The 19,794-nt window shown below is 42.5% G+C and overlaps 1 protein-coding gene across 6 annotated transcripts; it reads right to left on the bottom strand.

Moving 5' to 3' along the window:
- Positions 1-364: 364 nt before the first annotated feature.
- Positions 365-19,667, bottom strand: MFAP3L (microfibril associated protein 3 like). 6 transcript variants are annotated; one of them, XM_050710317.1, is made up of 4 exons: positions 19,421-19,667; positions 18,125-18,434; positions 7,192-7,599; positions 365-4,164 (listed from the first exon to the last, which is right to left on the bottom strand). In XM_050710317.1, exons 2-4 carry the CDS (start codon positions 18,144-18,146, stop codon positions 3,299-3,301), a joined length of 1,296 nt encoding a protein of 431 aa, XP_050566274.1. In that variant the 5' UTR covers positions 18,147-18,434; positions 19,421-19,667; the 3' UTR covers positions 365-3,298. The 6 variants fall into 6 exon arrangements, with proteins under 6 accessions (XP_050566274.1, XP_050566276.1, XP_035405945.1 ...); XM_050710319.1 differs by having other exon boundaries at positions 365-4,161; positions 19,421-19,642; XM_035550052.2 differs by lacking the exon at positions 19,421-19,667 and adding an exon at positions 18,797-18,866.
- Between the last annotated feature and the right edge of the window lie 127 nt (positions 19,668-19,794).

Below are 19,794 nucleotides of genomic sequence, written 5' to 3'. Positions count from 1 at the left end.
TTAGAACACAAACTCACTTGGACAGGATTTTCCAGATGCTGAGTGTTTTACGAACAATTGCTGCTTGGTGGTGTGATAAGTAAAACAATATAACCAAAGGTGTGCATAGACCAAACATGAGAACAGATTGCTTAATGTCCCTGAAGTGCTTAAGGCGCATGAAAATACGTAACAATGCAAACGTTAATGTTTCCTTAGAACCATCATGGATTTTATATTTGTTAATAGTGTCCTTGCAACACAAAATAGCCATTCCCTAGGAAATACTGCAAAACAAAATTGCTTACTTTATGATAGCACAGCCAGAAAATCTGAAAGAGGAAAAGGTTTGGATCTTTGCCCACATAGCTCCCACAGAAGAAAGTACCTGAAAGCATGTAAAAAGCTTTATTCTTTCAGGTGTTATACAATAGATGCATAAAGACACATGAAAAGAGAACGAATACATAAAACAGAACCATTACAATCTGTATTTTCTTTAGATACAGTGCTGTTGTTTTTATTCCGGTAATACCACCAAGCTAAATGTCCAAAGGCTTTACTGGCTAGGCCAGTCCTACCTGTGGCCTCTCAGCTCTGAGTGACTCCAGCTCCAGCAAAGACAAAGAAGTTCCTTTTGACCTTGCAACAGCGGAAATTCAGCACTGTACCTACTACATGCCTCTAATCCAAATAACTGTTGTTTATAAATGGTTTGCAAAGTGTGCTTGTATTTAAATACACAATCTTTGTGGCCAACCTTTGGAAAAAAATATAATCTGTATCTTCAAGGAAGTTTGCACAGGGACAGTAAAGAAAACCATGGGGATTGTTTGCTCTTCCATATTGCTCAATAAATAAATAATAAACAGGTTGGGCAGCAGTCAGGGTCAGAACTGCCTGGTACCCAATCACCATATGAATATGTGAAGAGGTCTGATCCGCACTGTAAAAAAATTATAATTAAAATACTATTAAAATTAAATACTGTACTTTAATACAATAAGCTAATATTGAACCTTTTTTGTTATTGAAGTGCAATTTTAAAGTTATTTTTATGCTTTGAAAGAGAACATCCTTGCTCATCTGAGCAATCTTAGTTGGGCACCAAGCAGATAACTTCAAAATGAATTACATTGTTTGTAAGTGCTGAGCAGGTAGAAAAAACAAGATGCATCTTTTCAGGAGATTAAGGTGAATAAAAGTAATTCAATGCAAGTTCCTGCTTTTGTTTCTGCCCTCATCTTTTTTTCATACTAGAAGCAAATTAAGGGACTTGAAGAAAAACTGATGTGAACACTGAACAGAAATGTACTTTGGACTCAGACAAGGAATTAAGTTTGCATCAGAAGTGTTTTCAATCGCACTGGTCAGAAGTGAGGTTCCTCATGGTGCTCTACCCTGTGTTCTACATTTATATTGCTTCTAAAGTATTTCCAGCCACATTCCTAAAGGGACTTTGCCCTTGCGTGTTTCCTTTTGGGTTTGTGCAAATGCGTTTTGTATAGATGCCTGCCACAGTGGTAAGCACAAATGTTAGGCAACTAAATGCTGTCATTTTCACAAGTTCAATTGCAATATCTGAAGACCTTTATTAAACAAGTATTTTTTAATAAGTATACAAAGGGAAGTCACAGGGTGTTCCTGTACTACACTGCTATTGAAGCTCTGCTCTTTAATATGAAGAAGTCCACAAAAAACCTCAGTGGTTTTTACAGATAGCTGCAACATTGCCTTTGCGTTGTCTTAATGACCTGTGCAGTTAATATAGCTGATTACCTCTGAAGGACACATGTAGATGTGACTACTTCAATAAAACATTCGGAGAGCCATCCATGCATCATCTCCCCATAGACTTAACTGACTTCTTTTTCTTCAATATACTCGATTCCAGATTTGAGTATCTATACTTACAATACAGGCTTTCTTAAAAACTATCAGGTGATTGTTCATTAGTTCCAAATTAAATGTGTGTCAGATAATTAATATGCTATTAAGCCTACAAGGGATCCTCTTGGAAGTGCTTTCTTTTGAGACTCACTCCAGAAAAGGTCCTTTTTATTGTCTGTCTGCAATAGAAATTAGCACTTTCCTTCCACTCCTCTCGTTTTCTGGCATAAATGTCAATCCTTTTTAATGCCACAATTGCCATAATCATTAAAGCTTTACTGGGATAGAGTCACGTGTTCTCAAGTAGTGAACATCCTACATATGTAGGAGGTTCTTAAAATACAAAAGGAATTATAACACAGTAAGCAGTTTGTGTGATCATCATTGTAATTTTACAGCACGCTTTTTTGTCTGATGTTTTTTTAATTTGGATAAGACATTCCCAGACTTATGCTTATAGATGAATTTAGGCTTGCCCCTCGGAATATGAAGCTGCAAAAAAAAATGAGAATCCCAGTAAAATGGTCTTCTGCCATTTCACCCTCGTCATCAGCTGTTCCCTGGAGTTTGCAGGATTGCTGCTAACACACCTGCATGTCTTCTAGTAGGGCTGCACATACTTACTCCTACCAAATTACTACAAAACAAGACATCTGGCAGATTTGCAACTGTTTTCCATATAAACTTCTGGCAAAGTCAGAGATGGTCAAATACATGCAAAAACACCCTGCAGAGCTGTGACTGCAGCATTCTGTAAGATGTTGAAGGGCTTTCCTATCTGTAAAATACACCTCAAAGTTGTTTCTTGATGTGAAAAAAATGCTTGTTGGCATCTTCATTCCATGGAAAAGAGGAAACTATTTCCCTTTGTGCCTAAGCAGCCTGGTCTCAAATGAAATGGAAACATTTTAACTTTCCTTAATAGCCCTCTAAATCACAATGCAGCTCAGCAAACAGGCTTTGTAAATGGGATCTATTAGGATTTTATTTGGCTATTGGAGTGCTGCCTCTTGGGCAATAATTCAAATTCACAAGACAATATTTGCAAAAATGCAATAGATGGAAATAATGAGAATGAAGGAGGAAAATGAAAACCAGCTTTGTGTTTAGCAAATTCAAGTGTCCTACATCAGATACTACCAGTGACTTCAAGAAGCCACTTACAGGTGACTCCGACCTAGAAAATGCTGAGGTAAATGTTTCTTGGAAATACTCCTAACCCCAAAGAGCAATTAATATTAATGTATTAGCAATTATTCTGCCATACATCATGGTAAACTAAAGTCAAATTGAGAAGAAAGTGCCAGATAATCCACATACATGCTTTTGCTATGATAGTCTCCAGGTAAGGCTTAGCGGCAAGTACAATATGCATTTTTAAAAGAGCTCCACCTGATTTTCCTGCTATGCATAGATTCAGGAGTAACTATCATACATGGCTTTCATATATAACACATGTACTTTTGTCATTTGCCAATGCTGTGTCATCAGAACTGAGTTCAGCAGAAGGCTCAGGAGGAGGCTCCACAGGAAGTGCTGGTGTTTGAGGAGTGCCTTCTTCCTTGGTGTCCAGCTGCATGCTTTCTTGTGACTGACCATCCATGCAGTCCTTTTTGGACAACGGGTGAACCGACACTTTTATTGCAATCTGTTGAGGTGGCTCGTGCAGTGATGATGCATCAGAGTCAGCTGTGGGAGAGTCACTGCGCTTCAAAGCATTCGGGATCATATACAGCTCATCTGTTTCTGTGGTTTCCTGGCCTTCTGATGTCTGCCGTACAAAATTCTGTCCTTGCTCCTCCAGACCGACAACCTCCATAATTTCTTCCATTATAGTCCTGCAGTTCATGATGAGAGGTGGCAAAGGTACGCTGCGAGCAAGCTCTTCGATGTAGCGAGCAAATTCCATGGTCTTGAACTGTGTTACTTTGGCGAGCTCGAGCGTTTTGGCTGAAGTGATAATTGGGATACGCTTTGCAATTTCAAAGGCTTTCTGGAGTTTCTCTGCTCCTTCTGTTCTGAAGAATTCATTGATTGCTTTCTCTGTTTTCTTTAGGTGACTGCTCATCATACATAAGCGGGTAATGTTCAATATCATAACAATGGTAAAAGCTACGAGGCAGACAATCATGTAATAGATTCCCATATCTCCGGAAGTATAGACAACCCTCAGTGTCACAGTATTGTTAACACTGCCATACGTATTAGATGCGACACATGTGTATTTACCTCTGTCTTCAAAAGACACGCTGGTAATGTTTAGTAGCCCATTGTCAAGAAACCACCATTTTCCTGCTGGAGAAGAGACAGAATAACTTAGTTAGAATATTTTGTTCGCATGATCAACATAGTCTTAAACATCAGCTTTGTCAAACTGGCCTCAGATTTTAGAGGAGGGAAATAATGTTGACAAGAAGACAAAGAATTTACCATCTCAAAGAGTTTTCTCTCCCTGAGATCCTAGCTAGGTTACTGTCAAATCATTGACATCAACTTTGAATATCATAGAATCATAGAATGGCTTGGGTTGGAAGGGACCTTAAAGACCATCTAGTTCCAAACCAACACTTTCCACTAGACCAGGTTGCCTAAAGCCCCATCCAACCTGGCCTTGAACGCTTCCAGGGATAAGCTTCATCTTTATTCAAATGTTGCTAACATTTAAGAGCTGGGGATATATAGTTTTTTTGCTTTATTGTGTGTGATACAATTTATTAAATTGCAACTTTGCTGGAAAAAAAACACAATTCAACTCCAATATGAAAAGCTGGTATCAATTCTTTGCCTCATGGAAACCCACCCCTTTAAGTTCATACGGTGGATGGAACAGCAGAAAAGTGTATGAGTGCCTCTGTGCCTTCTGAATATTTCACACAGGGAGATACCATACAGAAGATTTCCTTGTAAAACAACAGCATAGGCTGATGTAAGTGAACAAGATCATGTAATAAATACTGCTGCTCAGAGGCAGAGTCAGCTGCTTCCTAACACAATCTGAAGCCATTCCTGAGAGGTATCTGTGAAGTCAATGATGGATTTTCAAGAATCTTCCACACCAAGGGATTTCAGGTGTTTACCTGAAATTTTGTTTGCTGTATGAAAGATGTATTTCCTTAAACCTAACCTGCTGCAATTTAAGTCTGTTGAGGCAGCTGACCAAAGACATTGAATCTGTGATTAGAGGCGTAAAACACCACAAAAACCCAGTGCAGTGGATTTAAATCACAAGGCCAAGATTGCAGTCCTGCCACAGGCTGGTATATGTCTTGCTTCTACATTTATTTTATCCTTTTTGTGGAAATTCTTTTGTTGTTAAGAAGATTGTTCTGTTTCTTACCTTATTTCTTTCATGGAAGAATCTGTGGGCAACTTTGAGACTCAAAATACGTCTAAAAAAGCCTTTAATTCAGAGCAGTTATGGGCTTTTACCAGTTTGAAAGTTTTTCTTACTAAACATGGCTTGTGCAAACTGTTTTTTCCATTACCTCCAGTAAAAACCTATATAGAAAATACTCCCCCAAGATCCCTACTTCAGTCCATATATGTAATTATATCTTTTGATAATCCTCATTTAGTGGTGTCAAGCTTACTAGAATTTATAACTTAGCCAAAACAGTACATTTGCCCTAGCTTAGTTCTTGAAAACAGCTGAATCACTTTGCCTGAAATTAAAAAGCATAGATTAAACAAAAAAATCAGTCTAAAGCAGACCTTCACACACACACAAATCACTCCAATCAGTTAAAGTTAGGCAAATTTTGAGGGAAACTGTCTTATAGGGGATGATACTTCCTTCTCCAGCTCTGTGATAAGATACACAGTATTGGCTGCTAAACATTTCTTGGAATTGCAGTGTTGGCAAAGTAGGTCTTTATTCACTGTAAAATGACAAGATGCCTTGCTGATGTACCCTGGCTCCAGTTCTTATAAATCACATAATAGCATTGAACTGTGACTCAAATACTGGTTTTGTGCCAATGGATCCTGGCAGATAGTGTAAGCCTAATGAGAAAACAATGATTAGAAAAGGTATCATTGCTGGTTTTGTTATAACAATTCAACACCTTTTTCAGCCTAACCACGTACATAGTAGAGGAACATCTTGTGCTAGGAAACATTTCTTAAAGGAAAAGCATCAATTTCGTAAAGGAGGAGTGCAGTGTTGAAAGTCTAGGTTAAAATTATATTGTCTTAATGCCACATGTAATTTTTACTGATTTGTTCAAAGTTTTTGCTTACCTACCTGAATGTTTGTGTTAGTAGCTACCTCTCTCAGTCAACTACACAAAGACCTAAAGTTAGATGCCTAACTAAATGGGAAAACTTCCGGTGGTAAACTCTAGTAAAACACTCTGGAGCTCTAGTCACAGTATGTTGCCATGACCAGACAAATTGTATCTGAAAGTCTGCTTAACTAGCTCAAGTAGTTCTTTTCCCCAGCTTTACAGAGAATGGTAAAATACACCTGTTAAGCAGTTTACAGACACACTGTTGAAGCACACACATCTGGCTCAGTCGTTACTCCATCATAACAAAGTTCTCCCTCAGCCCAGCTATTATACAAGCTGTCCTGCATTAGTATGAATTACTAAGAGTTTATTTCATCCTGCTGTGAACAAAGCAGTCAGTACGGACGGATTACATGAGCAAAATACCTTTCCTTCCCAGCAAATATTCCCTAGAAGTATAACTAGGATTATTCATCAAACCTTCCTTTAAGGAAAAAAAGCTCATGTGAAATGAAGGTTTCTGGCAAATACACCTGAAGAGTCTTACTGCAGCCAGGATGGCTCAGACTTGGCTTGTCTCTGTAGACTGCTGCTCCTATATAGATTTTTCTCTTGGTCATTCAGGGCATCTCCTGTTTCTCACACTCCCATGGCACTATGCATAAAGACAAGAGGGCTAGCAGGGAGTTAGCTATGTTAAAATCACAGCAATGAACTATTCCCATGTCAAGAGAATCCTTCCTTGAGTTGGATAATAGCTTTTCTGTGTTCTTTGGTGCCAAAGAAAACAAAGAGGAAAGAATGGGAAATAAGATCAAACCTGAAGTCTTCCAATGAAAAGAAACCTGCCCACACCTTAAGCACTTCAGCTTGTTGGTATGTTTTACTATACATAACACATCACAAAAACACTGTTGTTTTCTTCCCAGGTGTGCACAACACATTTATAGTTGCCATGATCCCAATGTGCTTTCATATATTTTCCCGCGGGCAAACACCATTGTCAGGCCATTAAATTAAGGTTTTTAGTTACCCTGCTGAAATCAGAAGTGTCTCAGGACAGGCTACATTGCTGAGAATAATAAAATCTTACCTTTATTCTCTTCCTCTTGGAGCAGCTGGCCATTGGAGTTGTACCATCTGTAATGCGGACTAGGACTACCTTGGACATTGCAGTCAATCAAGGCACTACTCCCCTCCTTGACTATAATATGGTCGATGCGGGAGATGACCACAGGCACAGATCCCATGTTCATGTCAGTGCGGTTGAAAGTGCTATTAGTCACATCCTCAGCAGTCGTCAGAGCTGCTAGTAAGATGACAAGGCGAGTGGTGGGCAGAAAGTACAGAAAGTGGCGGCTGCTCAGTATGTTCATTTTCCTCTGGTGGTACACGCAACTGGCAGGAAAGTGGAGTCGGTGCTGTTGAATGCGGGCCCTTAAGGTGAGGAGGTCACAGGAGAGTTTTACTTTGATCCATGCAATTTTATGTTTAAAATATCCTATAAAATAAATAAATAAGTACAATAAGATGGCATGTATAAACAATCCATTAGATGTGCTCTTTTAAAATAGTGACACATCCATTAATGCATTTCACAATCATCAGCTCAGTGTCTTGTCTAAATGCTAATGTTATCACAGTCCTTTTTCTTACTGGAAAAAGATGCATACATTTTCCTGACAATAGTGTTGTTCAGAGTGGCAGGCGTGGGAGAAGGCTTTTATCACCTAGACACTTAGGAGCAATTTAGCTACAGCAGCAGCTACAGTTTTATTCCAAAAGTTCTATAGATTTCTCTCTTTTTTTTTTTTAACATTTGCAAAATCAACAGGAAAAACAAAGGTACAGCACATCAAAGCTGTCACTACCAATTCAGTGCTGCAACTCTGCCATGTGCATGGTCTTAGATGAACTGTGGAATGACATAAGAAAGAATTACTCCAGGAAAGGTTTTGGAGCTTGCTAGTGACATAATGATGGGCAAGGTTGCTTCGAGGTACAAATGAAATTGGGTCTTTTTCATTCCTTATGTGGCATTAAGTGTTTTGCCTTTACAGTTTTTGCACACTCTCACTACAATATTTTTCCTCAACCAATCATCTACAATGGGCTCTTTCTTAAACAGTGATTTCAGTTTGTAGACAGAGGACAGGGGTTTACAAATGTGCTCTCTATTGGCCACATTATGCTCCCAGTGAACACAACTGGCATTCACTACTGACTGACGGCACAATGCTGGCTTCAAAATGAACACCATCGAAAATTTCACTCAGAGTCTAAGGGCCACAAATTATGTTTAAATCACATCAGAATATCTAACTCATGTTCGTGTAAGGTAAATAATACAAACTTCATGAAAATTATTAGTTAGAGAAATCTACCTGGAATCCAATATAGGACACAGTAAGTATCCAACAAACTTTCCCCAACTGAACATTTCACTTGCAAAAGGTTTGAGCTTTATTAAAGATCTAGGTGACACCAAAGTATCTCATCTACCTTAGAATGGAAAAATGACTGCTGACAAGGTTAGACAGTTCCAGATATATGGGAAACACTAAAATAAAAACAAACAAATAATCCCCTTCCTTCTTTTCTCCTTTATTCAAGAAGGAAAGAAAACACTACTGTCTTTCACCGGTAATATTTGAGTTAGGCTGTTTTCTTCTCCATCCTCTGTTCTCTGTAAGGCACTGAACTTGATTTCATACAACCGTTATTAAAAGAGCAAATTAGTTTCCTCTGTGTTGTAGGATGAATCATTACTGGAAACGACAAACTATGTATTTTTAGGTAAGCTGAATGCATGGTATGGATGTCTGTCACAATTCCAAGCTTGCTCTCACTTTTCCTCATTTTTTCTAAATACTCAATATGGAAATATTTGCCTTGAAGAGCCAGACTAATTTTTTAACTTTAAAATTAACATGCAAATCACATTTGTCACAAAAAGCTATATAAACATTGACTTCAGAAATCCATTTCCAATTATGCAAACTGTGTAGAGTCTGTGTTTCAGAAGCCCTCTATAGGTATAGCCTGTGTAAATCTGCACTTTGCAAAAAAATCTTTGATTCTGCCTGTTCACTTCAGTAACTATTTACATCTCATTTCTACTACTCCATTAACCTTGGAGACAGCCATTTTTTATGGCTACACATATTCAGTCTATAAAATGTTTTTGTACAGCGTTATAGATCTGCATTGCGCCATACAGAAAAGCCAAAAGACACGTCACACTTCCTGGCAAGGGAGCAGGAACAAAGACTGGCTGGATTAAGACAATGGGAAGGGCAAAAGAACAACATACATTCACCAAGCTTTGTATTGCTAATTACTGGCTGCGGCCAGTAATTATTGTATTTGAGCCTACCATATTTTTTGATGGCAGAAAAATCTGTAGCAATCAAACACATTGTTTAGCATGGAGAGGAATCTGAATTCCAGAAAGAAATAAAAGATCACCTCAGCAGATGAACAGAAACGACGTGAGGAAGGACCCCTGGTGTACTGGGAAGCTCGGTTTGGTTGGTGGCCCACTGAATCCCTGCAGTGTAGGGATGCTATGGATGGATATTTTGCAGAGTGTGATGGCAGTAACAACGTGAGGCATGCCTGTTCTGTATGTTCACCTGTGCTTAACACGGAGCGTATGAAAGCAAAAACCGAACTTCTGTGTAGCAGTACCAAATCTGACTGGTTTACATAGCCAAAGGGCCAATCACTTGTCTGAAAATAACAGCAGCTCCCTCATTCTGGCACCACAGAAGTGTATCATAAATAGCTGCAGTAAAATTTAAGAAATAGAGCCGAATAATTTACGTCTACTGTGGGAGATTCGTGCCTACTCGTGTCACTCTTGGGAATGTACTTTCCCATGTATGTTCCTGGAATGCAGAATGTTAAGAAAGCACTTAAAACCTCCGCAGATGCATTTCTGCTTGAAATAAATACAGTTTGATGGCTGGAATGAGCAATAACCAGGCAGGAGACTTAAAGCAGGATGTTTGGAAATGGTGGCTGCTGCTTTCACATGCCATCCAGGGAAGGGCTCTTGGGTATGTCTGAAGAGTCGGGGAGAGATGTCTCTGAAGACGTGTTTTAAGCTGCCAGTTTAAACAAATGTTCCCAGGGCAACTAAGAAGTGATAGGGAATCTTTTCTTTGGCATGCATATCCTAGGCACTGTTAGTGCAGAACAAAAAAATGGAAGAAAAAAAAAAGGTTTTCTCAGCCCTACGTAGCAAGAGAAAGTTAAAGGGTGGCCACTCAGGGAGCTGCACATCCCAGCCCTCTGTTTATCTGTTTATCTGTTACAGCAACAGCTGTAATCAGGGTAGGAGAGCAGGAAGAAGGAGGGGGAGAGAGACAATTGGAAAAGGTAGAAAACGTGCTCACATTGGACTCTGGTGCAAAGGGAGATTTCCTGAGAGTTTCTGTCCTACTGCTTTGCCTTAGGCACAACAGCAGCCTAAGGATATTAAGGAAAACTACTGTGGGAGTCAGCTGCTTTGTTAAACCTAAGTGATGCAATGGGTTATGATTCAATCACACAACTAAATGGAGAGGGTAAGGAGACTGAAACAGGGCTGCTAGTGATGTCAGCCCACTTCTGGCAAAGACATGAGAGAATCCAGGACACAAGAGAAGTGGGCACAGTGCTATCATGCTGGATCCTGGCCATGACAGGCATTAATTAAATGTGGCCCATGATAAACCTGATGAAGGCAGCCAAAGTGGTAACCTTTTAACCTGCCCCTAAGTAAGAGAGCACAGCTAGGCTGACTAGACAAAGACTGCTGCAGTAACTCCTCAAGTCTGAGGATAACACAGGACACAAGACACTGATGTCTGCACTGTAAGTATTTGCTCTGTAGGAACAGACTCAGTCTCTGGGAGCATTTTTGCTCCCAAATGGGAGATTAATATAAAGTAAAATTTATGGTCATGGAAAGAATGGATGCATTCCTTTCTGCCATCCTCAAAACACACACAAGATACATGTAAAAGACTTAGAAAAACTGAAAGTTTATAGTAATGTTAATGTGGTTACATACTCTTACTTTTTTCTTCTTTTTTTAAACTGTGGTGCATGAAAAGGAAAAGAAACACCCTTAGCTGTCTGAGCCACCTCTCCCACCTACAAAGCTGTAGCGAGGGACAGGCTTACCTCTGGTGGTACCAGAAGAATCCCTAAATTCTCCTCCAACATCTAATACACAGATAACATCCCCTCGCATATTGTATCTGTAGCAAAATTTGCCAGTGAAAGATGATTGCCAGGGTTCCTTACGTTAAGTGGTTTTGTTTTTTTCTTCCCCAACCCACATGGTGTAAACTGAAAATCTGAAAGTAACAGGTGCTGCTCATGGGATTAACTTCCAAGGAAATATACACGAGACAAGCCACATGAGGGAACTATGACAGGTTTTCCTTCTAAGTGACAGGACTCTGTCACCACATGCGTGCCTGCTCCGTGCCGCTTTCTCCTCGCTTCAGCCCGCTTGCCCGGCGCAGCTCAAACCAAGCCCATTAGGGAACAGCAGCACTGCAAGCTCTGCCAGATCGCTCCCAAATTCAAGACCGTTTAAGACCTCGGGGCACCTCTGCGATCGCCCCTTACCTCCTGAGGCTGTCCTGTGAAACGAGAGGGCAGTTTCAGCCAAGCAGCAGGAGGCCGTGAGGAGCGCCGGCGCAAAGCGGGGCAGCTGCCGCTCTCTGACAGCCCCGAGAAGCTGCCGGGGGGACACCTCGACCCTTCATCCCCGGCCAGCCCGCAGCCGGGGCTCCGGGGGCAGGCAGAGCCCCGGGGCCCAGCAGCAGCCCCGCTGCCCGTCCCGGCGCACCCCCGCAGCTACCCACCGCCAGCTGCCGGTGCCGGGCTCCCGGAACTATATTACACGTTTTTCTTCTAAGTGACAGAATAGCTGTCTCTAATGGTGCTATCTATGCGTTTTTATCTACAGACGTCCCCTGGAAATAGGCTCAAGAACAAGCAGAGCTGCAGGCTGATGGCATTACTCGTAACTGTGAAATGGACCAACCTGAGGTTAAAATATCTCTGTCCAAAACCATCAGTGGTCTGATGAGAAGACACTTGCAGTTCAGACTGGCTGGGAACATTTATCACTCAGGGACATGTTCTGACTGACCATTTATTTTTTCATGTTGCAGATGAGTTTACTTCCCAGTATTTCTGCCACTGAGGAAAAGGGCTGTGGGTGAGGGGCTACATTAGTAAGTACTGCATTTGTGCAGAACGACATGATGACAGAGCACAAAAGAACAGAAAAGGAGGTCAGTGATGTATACCTTTTCCTGGCTTGCTTTGTTCTGTAAGACTTGCCTGTTCCTGTACTTGGAATAATGTGTAATCCTATTAACTGTGAGTTTATTCAATTCAGAAGTGAAGCACCAGAAGTCAGCTCATTGTACAATGCATAAATTACATTCTGATAGCTTTAGCATCACAATGGTGTCTTGCTTAACTTGTAAGCGATCAAGAAAATGAAATTATTTTCATTCTAATTCTCATTTGTCTATAAATAACTATCAAGACGATGCTACAAAATTAAAGCTAATCCTTTATTATTTAAAACTACTTACTACATTCCCTATTCAGACCAATCCCCTCTCCTAGTTGCCACGGGCAATGCCTTTTCAAAGTGGACAACAGTAAAAGCTAACAGGTGTTACTGGAACAGGAATGCAGAAGAATGAACCATGTGGCATAATAACGGCACAGAGAAGCTAAGAAGTTGGCTGCCAGCCCATAGGCTTAAGAGCGAGAACCACTGAATGAAAAGATTAAGCTGTTAGGGTCCAGACAGGCAAGCGAAGAGAAATATCACTCATTTAACAACTAGCAGCAATGTTCTGACTTATTTCTCTACTCATTTGCTAGTCAATAAAATATTAAGGCTTGGTTCTGAAACAGCTGCTCTGTTCATTCTTCTGGGGAGGACTTCAGTCCTCCACAGTCCTTTCTGCTTTCCTGGCTATGTCAAAAAGGTGGCACATTGGTAATGTTCATAGGTTGAAGAGCTTCCTTCTGCCCATCTAGGCTGGTGCTTCCCAACTGGGCAGCAGCTCCCAGCTTATGTATGTGTTTGAGTCTCTTTGGCTGTATTCAGCTGCCTTGGTATGCTGGAAAGTTGCCTTCACAATCCCCTTTATAATCCTTTTAAATGTCAGTATTTTAGAATGAGGAGACAAGCTGAGAGTTTTGACTACAGCCTAAAAGAAAATGTGCTTGCCCTTATCCACTGTACTTACATAATCTATGGTGTCTTTACCATTTAGAGAGGACTTATTTCCAGCCTAGGTAACTAATGAAACACCAAGTTAAATAACTAATAACTTATTGGGGTATTGGCAGTATTACTTTTTTTTTTTTTCCCAACATGTAATAGTCAGATTCTAAAGTTCGTGGGTTATTATCTGCTGTTAAGTCAGGCTTCTTGGTGCTACAGAACACTTGCTTCTGCTAAATCTAATGTTGAAATGGAATAAAGCAGAGATAAGCCAAAGACAGACTAAGATAACCTTTACAGACTACTGACTTCAGAGGGTAGATGAGTGGGAAGAGATGTTATTAAAAATACACACAAAATTGAATGGCGTAAAGAAGACAGCTGAGGCATACATATTCGCTGTTTCTCATAATACTAAAACAAGACCAATTTTGAAACTGAGGTGGAAGATGGGACAGTGGGAAGAAAGAGAAGGAAGGTTCTTTTATTAACATATACCTAGACAAAAATTTCTTCACACAAGGTAAAATAAGGAAATTCATGGAGATTCAAGAGAGACCGTATAAAATTTACATGCAAAGGTTCCTGGATTATGATAATCTGTGCAGTATGTGGGGATTTATCTTTCTTCTGTGTATTCGTTGTCCTCTGAATGTACAGCTCTGGATAGTGAACAAGAATGGCTGTTGGTATGGCAACTCAAACTCCTTTTTTGGACTCTTAAGTTAATTTTATGTTTCATAGACACTGGTAAACTATTCCAGGCAAACATTTATGAATTTGTTTTACAAGGTTACAAATGGTAAATAAATAAATAAAGGAAATGGAAACATCAGGGGTCAAAGCTTATTCTACCATTAACAGCAGAAGTGGGGCAAAATTCAGAATGAATATCTTTCAAGGTTTTGTTCTAGACACAACCAACACTGTAGGGGAGTAAAGTTAATGACTGTAAAGATTCATGTATTTCAGTTTCAAGGTTCAATAGCGTATTGATAAATTGCAGCATGAAAGTACTAAGCAAAAAGGTTATTCCACATTCTGTATTTGTGACCAAACTTACCCTACATAGATAAAAATATCCTATATGCTATATCCAGACTCTTTGGGTAGGGAATGAAGCACACACCATCCTATTCAGCAATGGTAAAATGAAGTTCTTCACCCTCCAGATGTTGCCTTTACAACCATATTAATATTTTAGATGCCTAATTGCAAATAGGTATTTTACTGTCAAGTTCTCCTCAGTACTGTTCCTCTTTGTTCTATCTCATGCCTTGATATTGCAAAACTAGCCAGCATATGAAATCCTAGAGAATTTAAAACCCCCTTCGCTTTAAAAACTTGAATGGTAGCATTGATTTAACCATGTCTTTGAGTGGTCTGGTGGTTGTTCTCACTCCAACAAATGCTCAAAGACCCTAATCCATTAACCTAAAAATGAATAGATGAAGCCTATTGTTAGGTAATTACTGGAAAGATTATTTAAAAGTACCTCAAGAATGCCAAACCTCTGGAAAATTCCCTTCTGATGTTGCAGTTCCTGTAATCTCAGCACCTCTGCTATATCAAGTCAACTTTTTGTGAAATACACTGAAAAAAAATGCTTAGGCAATTTGGATGCTTTTCACTAAGTAAGTTGTAGTTCATATGCACGCTATTATGTGGGATGAGCAATTTGAGTGTTTTCTTGCAGGTATTTTAATGACTGCCATACAAACAAAATAAAATTTTATATTTAGTGGAAAAGCTTGCTGTTTTTATTCAAGACAAGTACTGTGGTGGAAATGTCCTTCTTCTGAGCTATGGGCTACCCAAATCATAAAGCAGATTCAACACTGTCAGTAGTGGAGAGACTTCTAAACGCCCAGCTCATGTTTGACTAGGCATAAACTCTTTACAGGACTTTTAATGTTCCAAATAAATTCTTCTTTCATGGAGATTATCTAGATTCATTTAGCATTTGTATTTATTTGGAGGCTGGACAATTGCCACTCAATGTAGTTTTGTGTACAGAGCTATTACTCTAGAAACATCTGTATGGCTTTAAGAGACACTTGCTTAACTCCTTGCAAGCTTTCAGCATAGCTGCTGCTGTTTTACTGTTGGCAGTAAATGCAGATGGTTCAGTGCTTGAAAGTCCCCTTTGTTGAGAAAGAAGTAACAAAGAAGATGCAGAGAATCTCTCCCACGCTTCCACACACACATGGCCTGGCCTCACCAAGTTCTAGGTATCTTTCGTTTTCTTTACTCACCTCTTATCTTCTATTTATACCAGCACTCTGTAGGCATTCTTCTGCAAACAGCCTAAGTCACTGAAGTCAGCAAATACAAAGGATCTTATATGTTCTCAGCATGGCTTATCTGTTCTTAGTGGAAGGAACACAGCAATGTGGAATGGGGCCCAATTCATTTCCTTCCACCTTCTCCTCTTTTGAGCTGTTTGCCAAAGCTAACCATCCTTCAGGCATATCTAATTGTTTTCTTTTTTCCAAATGAAGATGAAAAATTCTAGATGTAAGATGTTCAAGCAAGATATAAAATTAAAAATTAGGTTTTCTTTAAACAAAGATATGAAGGGCTTTGCAGAGCTAAAGACTTCTACTTTTTAAATTCTAAATTTTTTACGTGCTTTGAATAAGTGAATATTTTCAATTCGCTGCATATAGTTTAACTAGAAACAGTATTTTAACAAAAGGCTCCCATTTAAGTGGGAATATAAAAGAGAATAAAAAAAAATCTGGGAGAACACAGAGTAAAGTATGACTAATTCATCTATGTCCCCATAGAATTGCAAGATGCATATAATTACCAGTTTTTAATGACTGTTTTTCACATTTATTGGTTTCCGGGATACTGCGCAAAGAGGTTACACGTGGGTGCTGGGATTAGGACAGGATTAAACTTGTGAGGGGGAATTTAAAGGAATCTAACCATTCATGACTGATTGCAGCAGAAAAGGATCATTTCAGGTTAAAGTGCATGTGCCTACTTCTTCCACGAGAATCAGGAGGGGACAGCAGACAGGATTGAAAGGAGTTTGCATTGCATCACACAGAAACTTGAGTCTTGCTTGTATACAAATGGGATCAATACAGCCCTTTCCTAGTACATCTATATATGGCCATAATTTAGGTGCAATAAGGTAGATGCAATTTAGGTAGAACTCCTCGCAAGTTTACTGAAGAACGTCTACAATTCAGACTTTTGTGCCATTTTATCTACTCTGGACTGAAAAATGTGACTAATATTGAAGTAGCATGACTGCCTAAGCATCTTTTGACAAGCTGATCACAGATTCTGCATGGAACACCTAGCATAGCAACATCATGCTGAAATAACTGTTCAGAAACATGCTTAGAAATGAAAACTGTACCATGTGAACTGTTATACTATAGCACACCACAGCCCACTGGCATCACGCACCCACTATCCACGGACAAGACATACTGGAGAAAACCCAGTAATGCTGGTAGGAGTGGGCACCGCATGGTCACACAGGTGTGACTGGGGACTGCACGCACAATGGCGCGGTTGCAATGCAGCGTACATCGCCTGTTCCTGCATGACTTGAAAATGTCAGCAGAAATCTTTTGTTGCTATGAAACTCTCAGAGTGGCAGGACAATTAAATGTTAAACCTAAATAGGCTGTTCTTAATGTAATTCCCCCATTTGTTGTGGCCCTCTTCCAAAATACGAGATTTACACATCTGTACAGAGTTCCTTATTTCTGATAAATAGGCACCACTCATGGTAGTGACTTTACTCTGAAATAAGACAGTCCACTACCAATTTTTTTTTTTGTTACCTAAATGAAAATCACTAAATCTGTTTGAATTCCTCTATCTTGATAGAGGAACTTACAGGAGAAAGTACAAGTTTTGTCTGCCCTTCACACCTTTCCTGCCTGACAGATTAAAAAAAAAAAAAAAAAAGGATGTTCTAAAATGCTGTTATGAATAATTTTAATCATAGTAACTGGTGAGAGGTAATAGCATATCCACTGTCTTGGAAGTGATGTTTCTCAGATGGGTCTGTATGTGGTTAGAAAATGCCACTGCTTTACTTAGCAGAACTAAGTAACAAAATTAAGACTACAGAGAGAGGTCTGCAAGGGTACTGATCTGCATGGCCAGGCAGCAGCTCAGAATTGCAGGAATGAAAAAAGTCCAGGCAGTAGTGTATTGAGGAGCCAGGTCTTACGCTACAGTCTTCTGGTGACAGTTAACATAGCTATTCTATCTATAAGCTTTCACGACGGAAACTTGCCTGTGTTGGACAAATACCACGTACCTCTGTAACAAAGTAGGAAGAAAGCTTTTTCTTGGTGATGGTCTGCGATTTAAGTATCTGAAAGCTCTGAATTCTTCAGAAAAAAATGGTATATATGTGATGTGCACTCAAGCTGTGCGAGCTGCACTCAGAATCTACTGATGTTGATATACTGCAGTCTAAATTAGATGGCTTTCCAAAAAAAAAAAAAAAAAGAAAGAAAAAAAGAAAGAAAAGGATTCCTACTACAGCAACCACCGGTACCCAATGGTGCTGTTGCTAGCCGTACACACTAAGCCAGACAAAAGATTCCTGCCAAGCAAACATTGCCTCCACTGAAAGGAGACCTGCCGTATTTTGTCCTACTGCAGCGAAGAGAGAAACTGTTCCATAATGCACTGGCTCTTACCAACTAAAATACTGCATTTTCCCCTTTAAACCCCTTTGCGTTACCCACCAGGAGCTAACTTGACAGTTTTTTTTCAGCCAAATACGTACCAAACGAGGTCGCATTTTGCATTTGGCATTGCCTGCAGCCGGTGCTTCTCCTTCCGAGCGGGGTTAGCAGGGAAGCTCCGCAGGAGACGCTCCAGCTCACCAACTCGGGGAGGACGAGACCCTGCAGGCAGCGCACCCACCACACGCGTGCCCGCTCCGTGCCGCTTTCTCCTCGCTTCAGCCCGCTTGCCCAGCGCTCCTCGAACCGGGCCCGTTAGGGAACAGCAGCACTGGCGAGCTCTGCCAGACCGCCCCCAACTTCAGGACCTCGGGGCACCTCTGCGATCGCCCCTTACCTCCTGAGGCTGTCCTGTGAAACGAGAGGGCAGTTTCAGCCAAGCAGCAGGAGGCCGTGAGGAGCGCCGGCGCAAAGCGGGGCAGCTGCCGCTCTCTGACAGCCCCGAGAAGCTGCCGGGGGGACACCTCGACCCTTCATCCCCGGCCAGCCCGCAGCCGGGGCTCCGGGGGCAGGCAGAGCCCCGGGGCCCAGCAGCAGCCCCGCTGCCCGTCCCGGCGCACCCCCGCAGCTACCCACCGCCAGCTGCCGGTGCCGGGCACCCGGGGGCGGGCAGACGCCCAGCGGCGCCCGCCGAGCCGGCGCCGGGCAGCGGGCAGCGGGCTTCGGGCAGCGCCTCCCCGCGCCCAGCGGCCGCCCCACCGCCGTCCGCTCACCTGCGCGGCGGCCGCCCCGCGGCAGCGCCCGCCGCCGCCGCGCCCCTCAGCGCGCCCCGCGCAGCGCCATGCCGGGCCCGGGGCGGGCGGAGCGCGGCGCTGCCGCAGTCCGTGGGGCCGAGCCGCTCCGTGCCGAGCCGAGCCGAGCCGCGCCGAGCCGCGCCGTGCCGCAGCGCTGCCCCCCGCTCCGCCGGCGCCGGCAGGGAAAGTAGGTCAGGGCGGCACTGAGCATGCTCGGGGCCGGGCCGGGGGGCGGCCCCGGGGCCCGCGGGGGGCGGCCGGGGGCCGGCGGCGTATGCCTCGGCGGAGGGGCGAGGCGCGGGGCCGCCCGCAGCGGGTCCCGTTAGGTGCGGCCGGGGGAGGCGCGGAGCCGTCCGTCGGCTGAGCCGAAGCGGCGGGAGGCTGCGGGCCGGGGCTGCGGGCGCGGAGCCGGGGCTGCCCCGCACCGCGGCTTCACGGGGCGGTGAAGGGAGCGACGGGGGCACGCAGCGGGTGCTGGAGCCGTCGGGAGAGCGTGGGGTTAGGGCCGCGGCTCTGCGGGGCGCGTCGGGGCAGGTGCCGAGCTCGCGTAGGAAAAGGTGAAGGGGAGAGCAACGGTGGGGCAGAAAGCAAGGGGACGCTGACCCCAGGGAGTTGTGCCAAGGTCCCGGGCACTGGCCCCACCGCCTGGCCCGCAAGGAGAGCAGGGGTGGGTGCAGTTACTGGCGAGACCAGGGCTGCTGGCAGCCTTCCTCCTGCTGTCCAGGGTACCCAGGATGGGCGAACTGGTACGCAGCGGGGAAGAAGCATCTGATGTTGTCAGGTTTCGCCAGAGCCAGGTGCCAGCCGAGGGAACAGGTTGTGATTGCTTCTCGCTCGCCCAGCCAAACATTTTATTGATGGGAGGAGCTGTTTCGGTCACAGGACCTTACTTGCAACTGACCTGTGACTGATGCTGGCTTGACCCCACTTAGCTCTGCTTTTGTTTTTCCTTCTTCTCTTCTTCCCATGTCTAAGCA

This window comes from Cygnus atratus, chromosome 4 (genome assembly GCF_013377495.2).
Source record: "Cygnus atratus isolate AKBS03 ecotype Queensland, Australia chromosome 4, CAtr_DNAZoo_HiC_assembly, whole genome shotgun sequence".
NCBI classification, from domain to species: domain Eukaryota; kingdom Metazoa; phylum Chordata; class Aves; order Anseriformes; family Anatidae; genus Cygnus; species Cygnus atratus.
The sequence above is the reverse complement of the archived record's forward strand: the minus strand, read 5'-3'. Positions and strand labels throughout refer to the sequence as shown.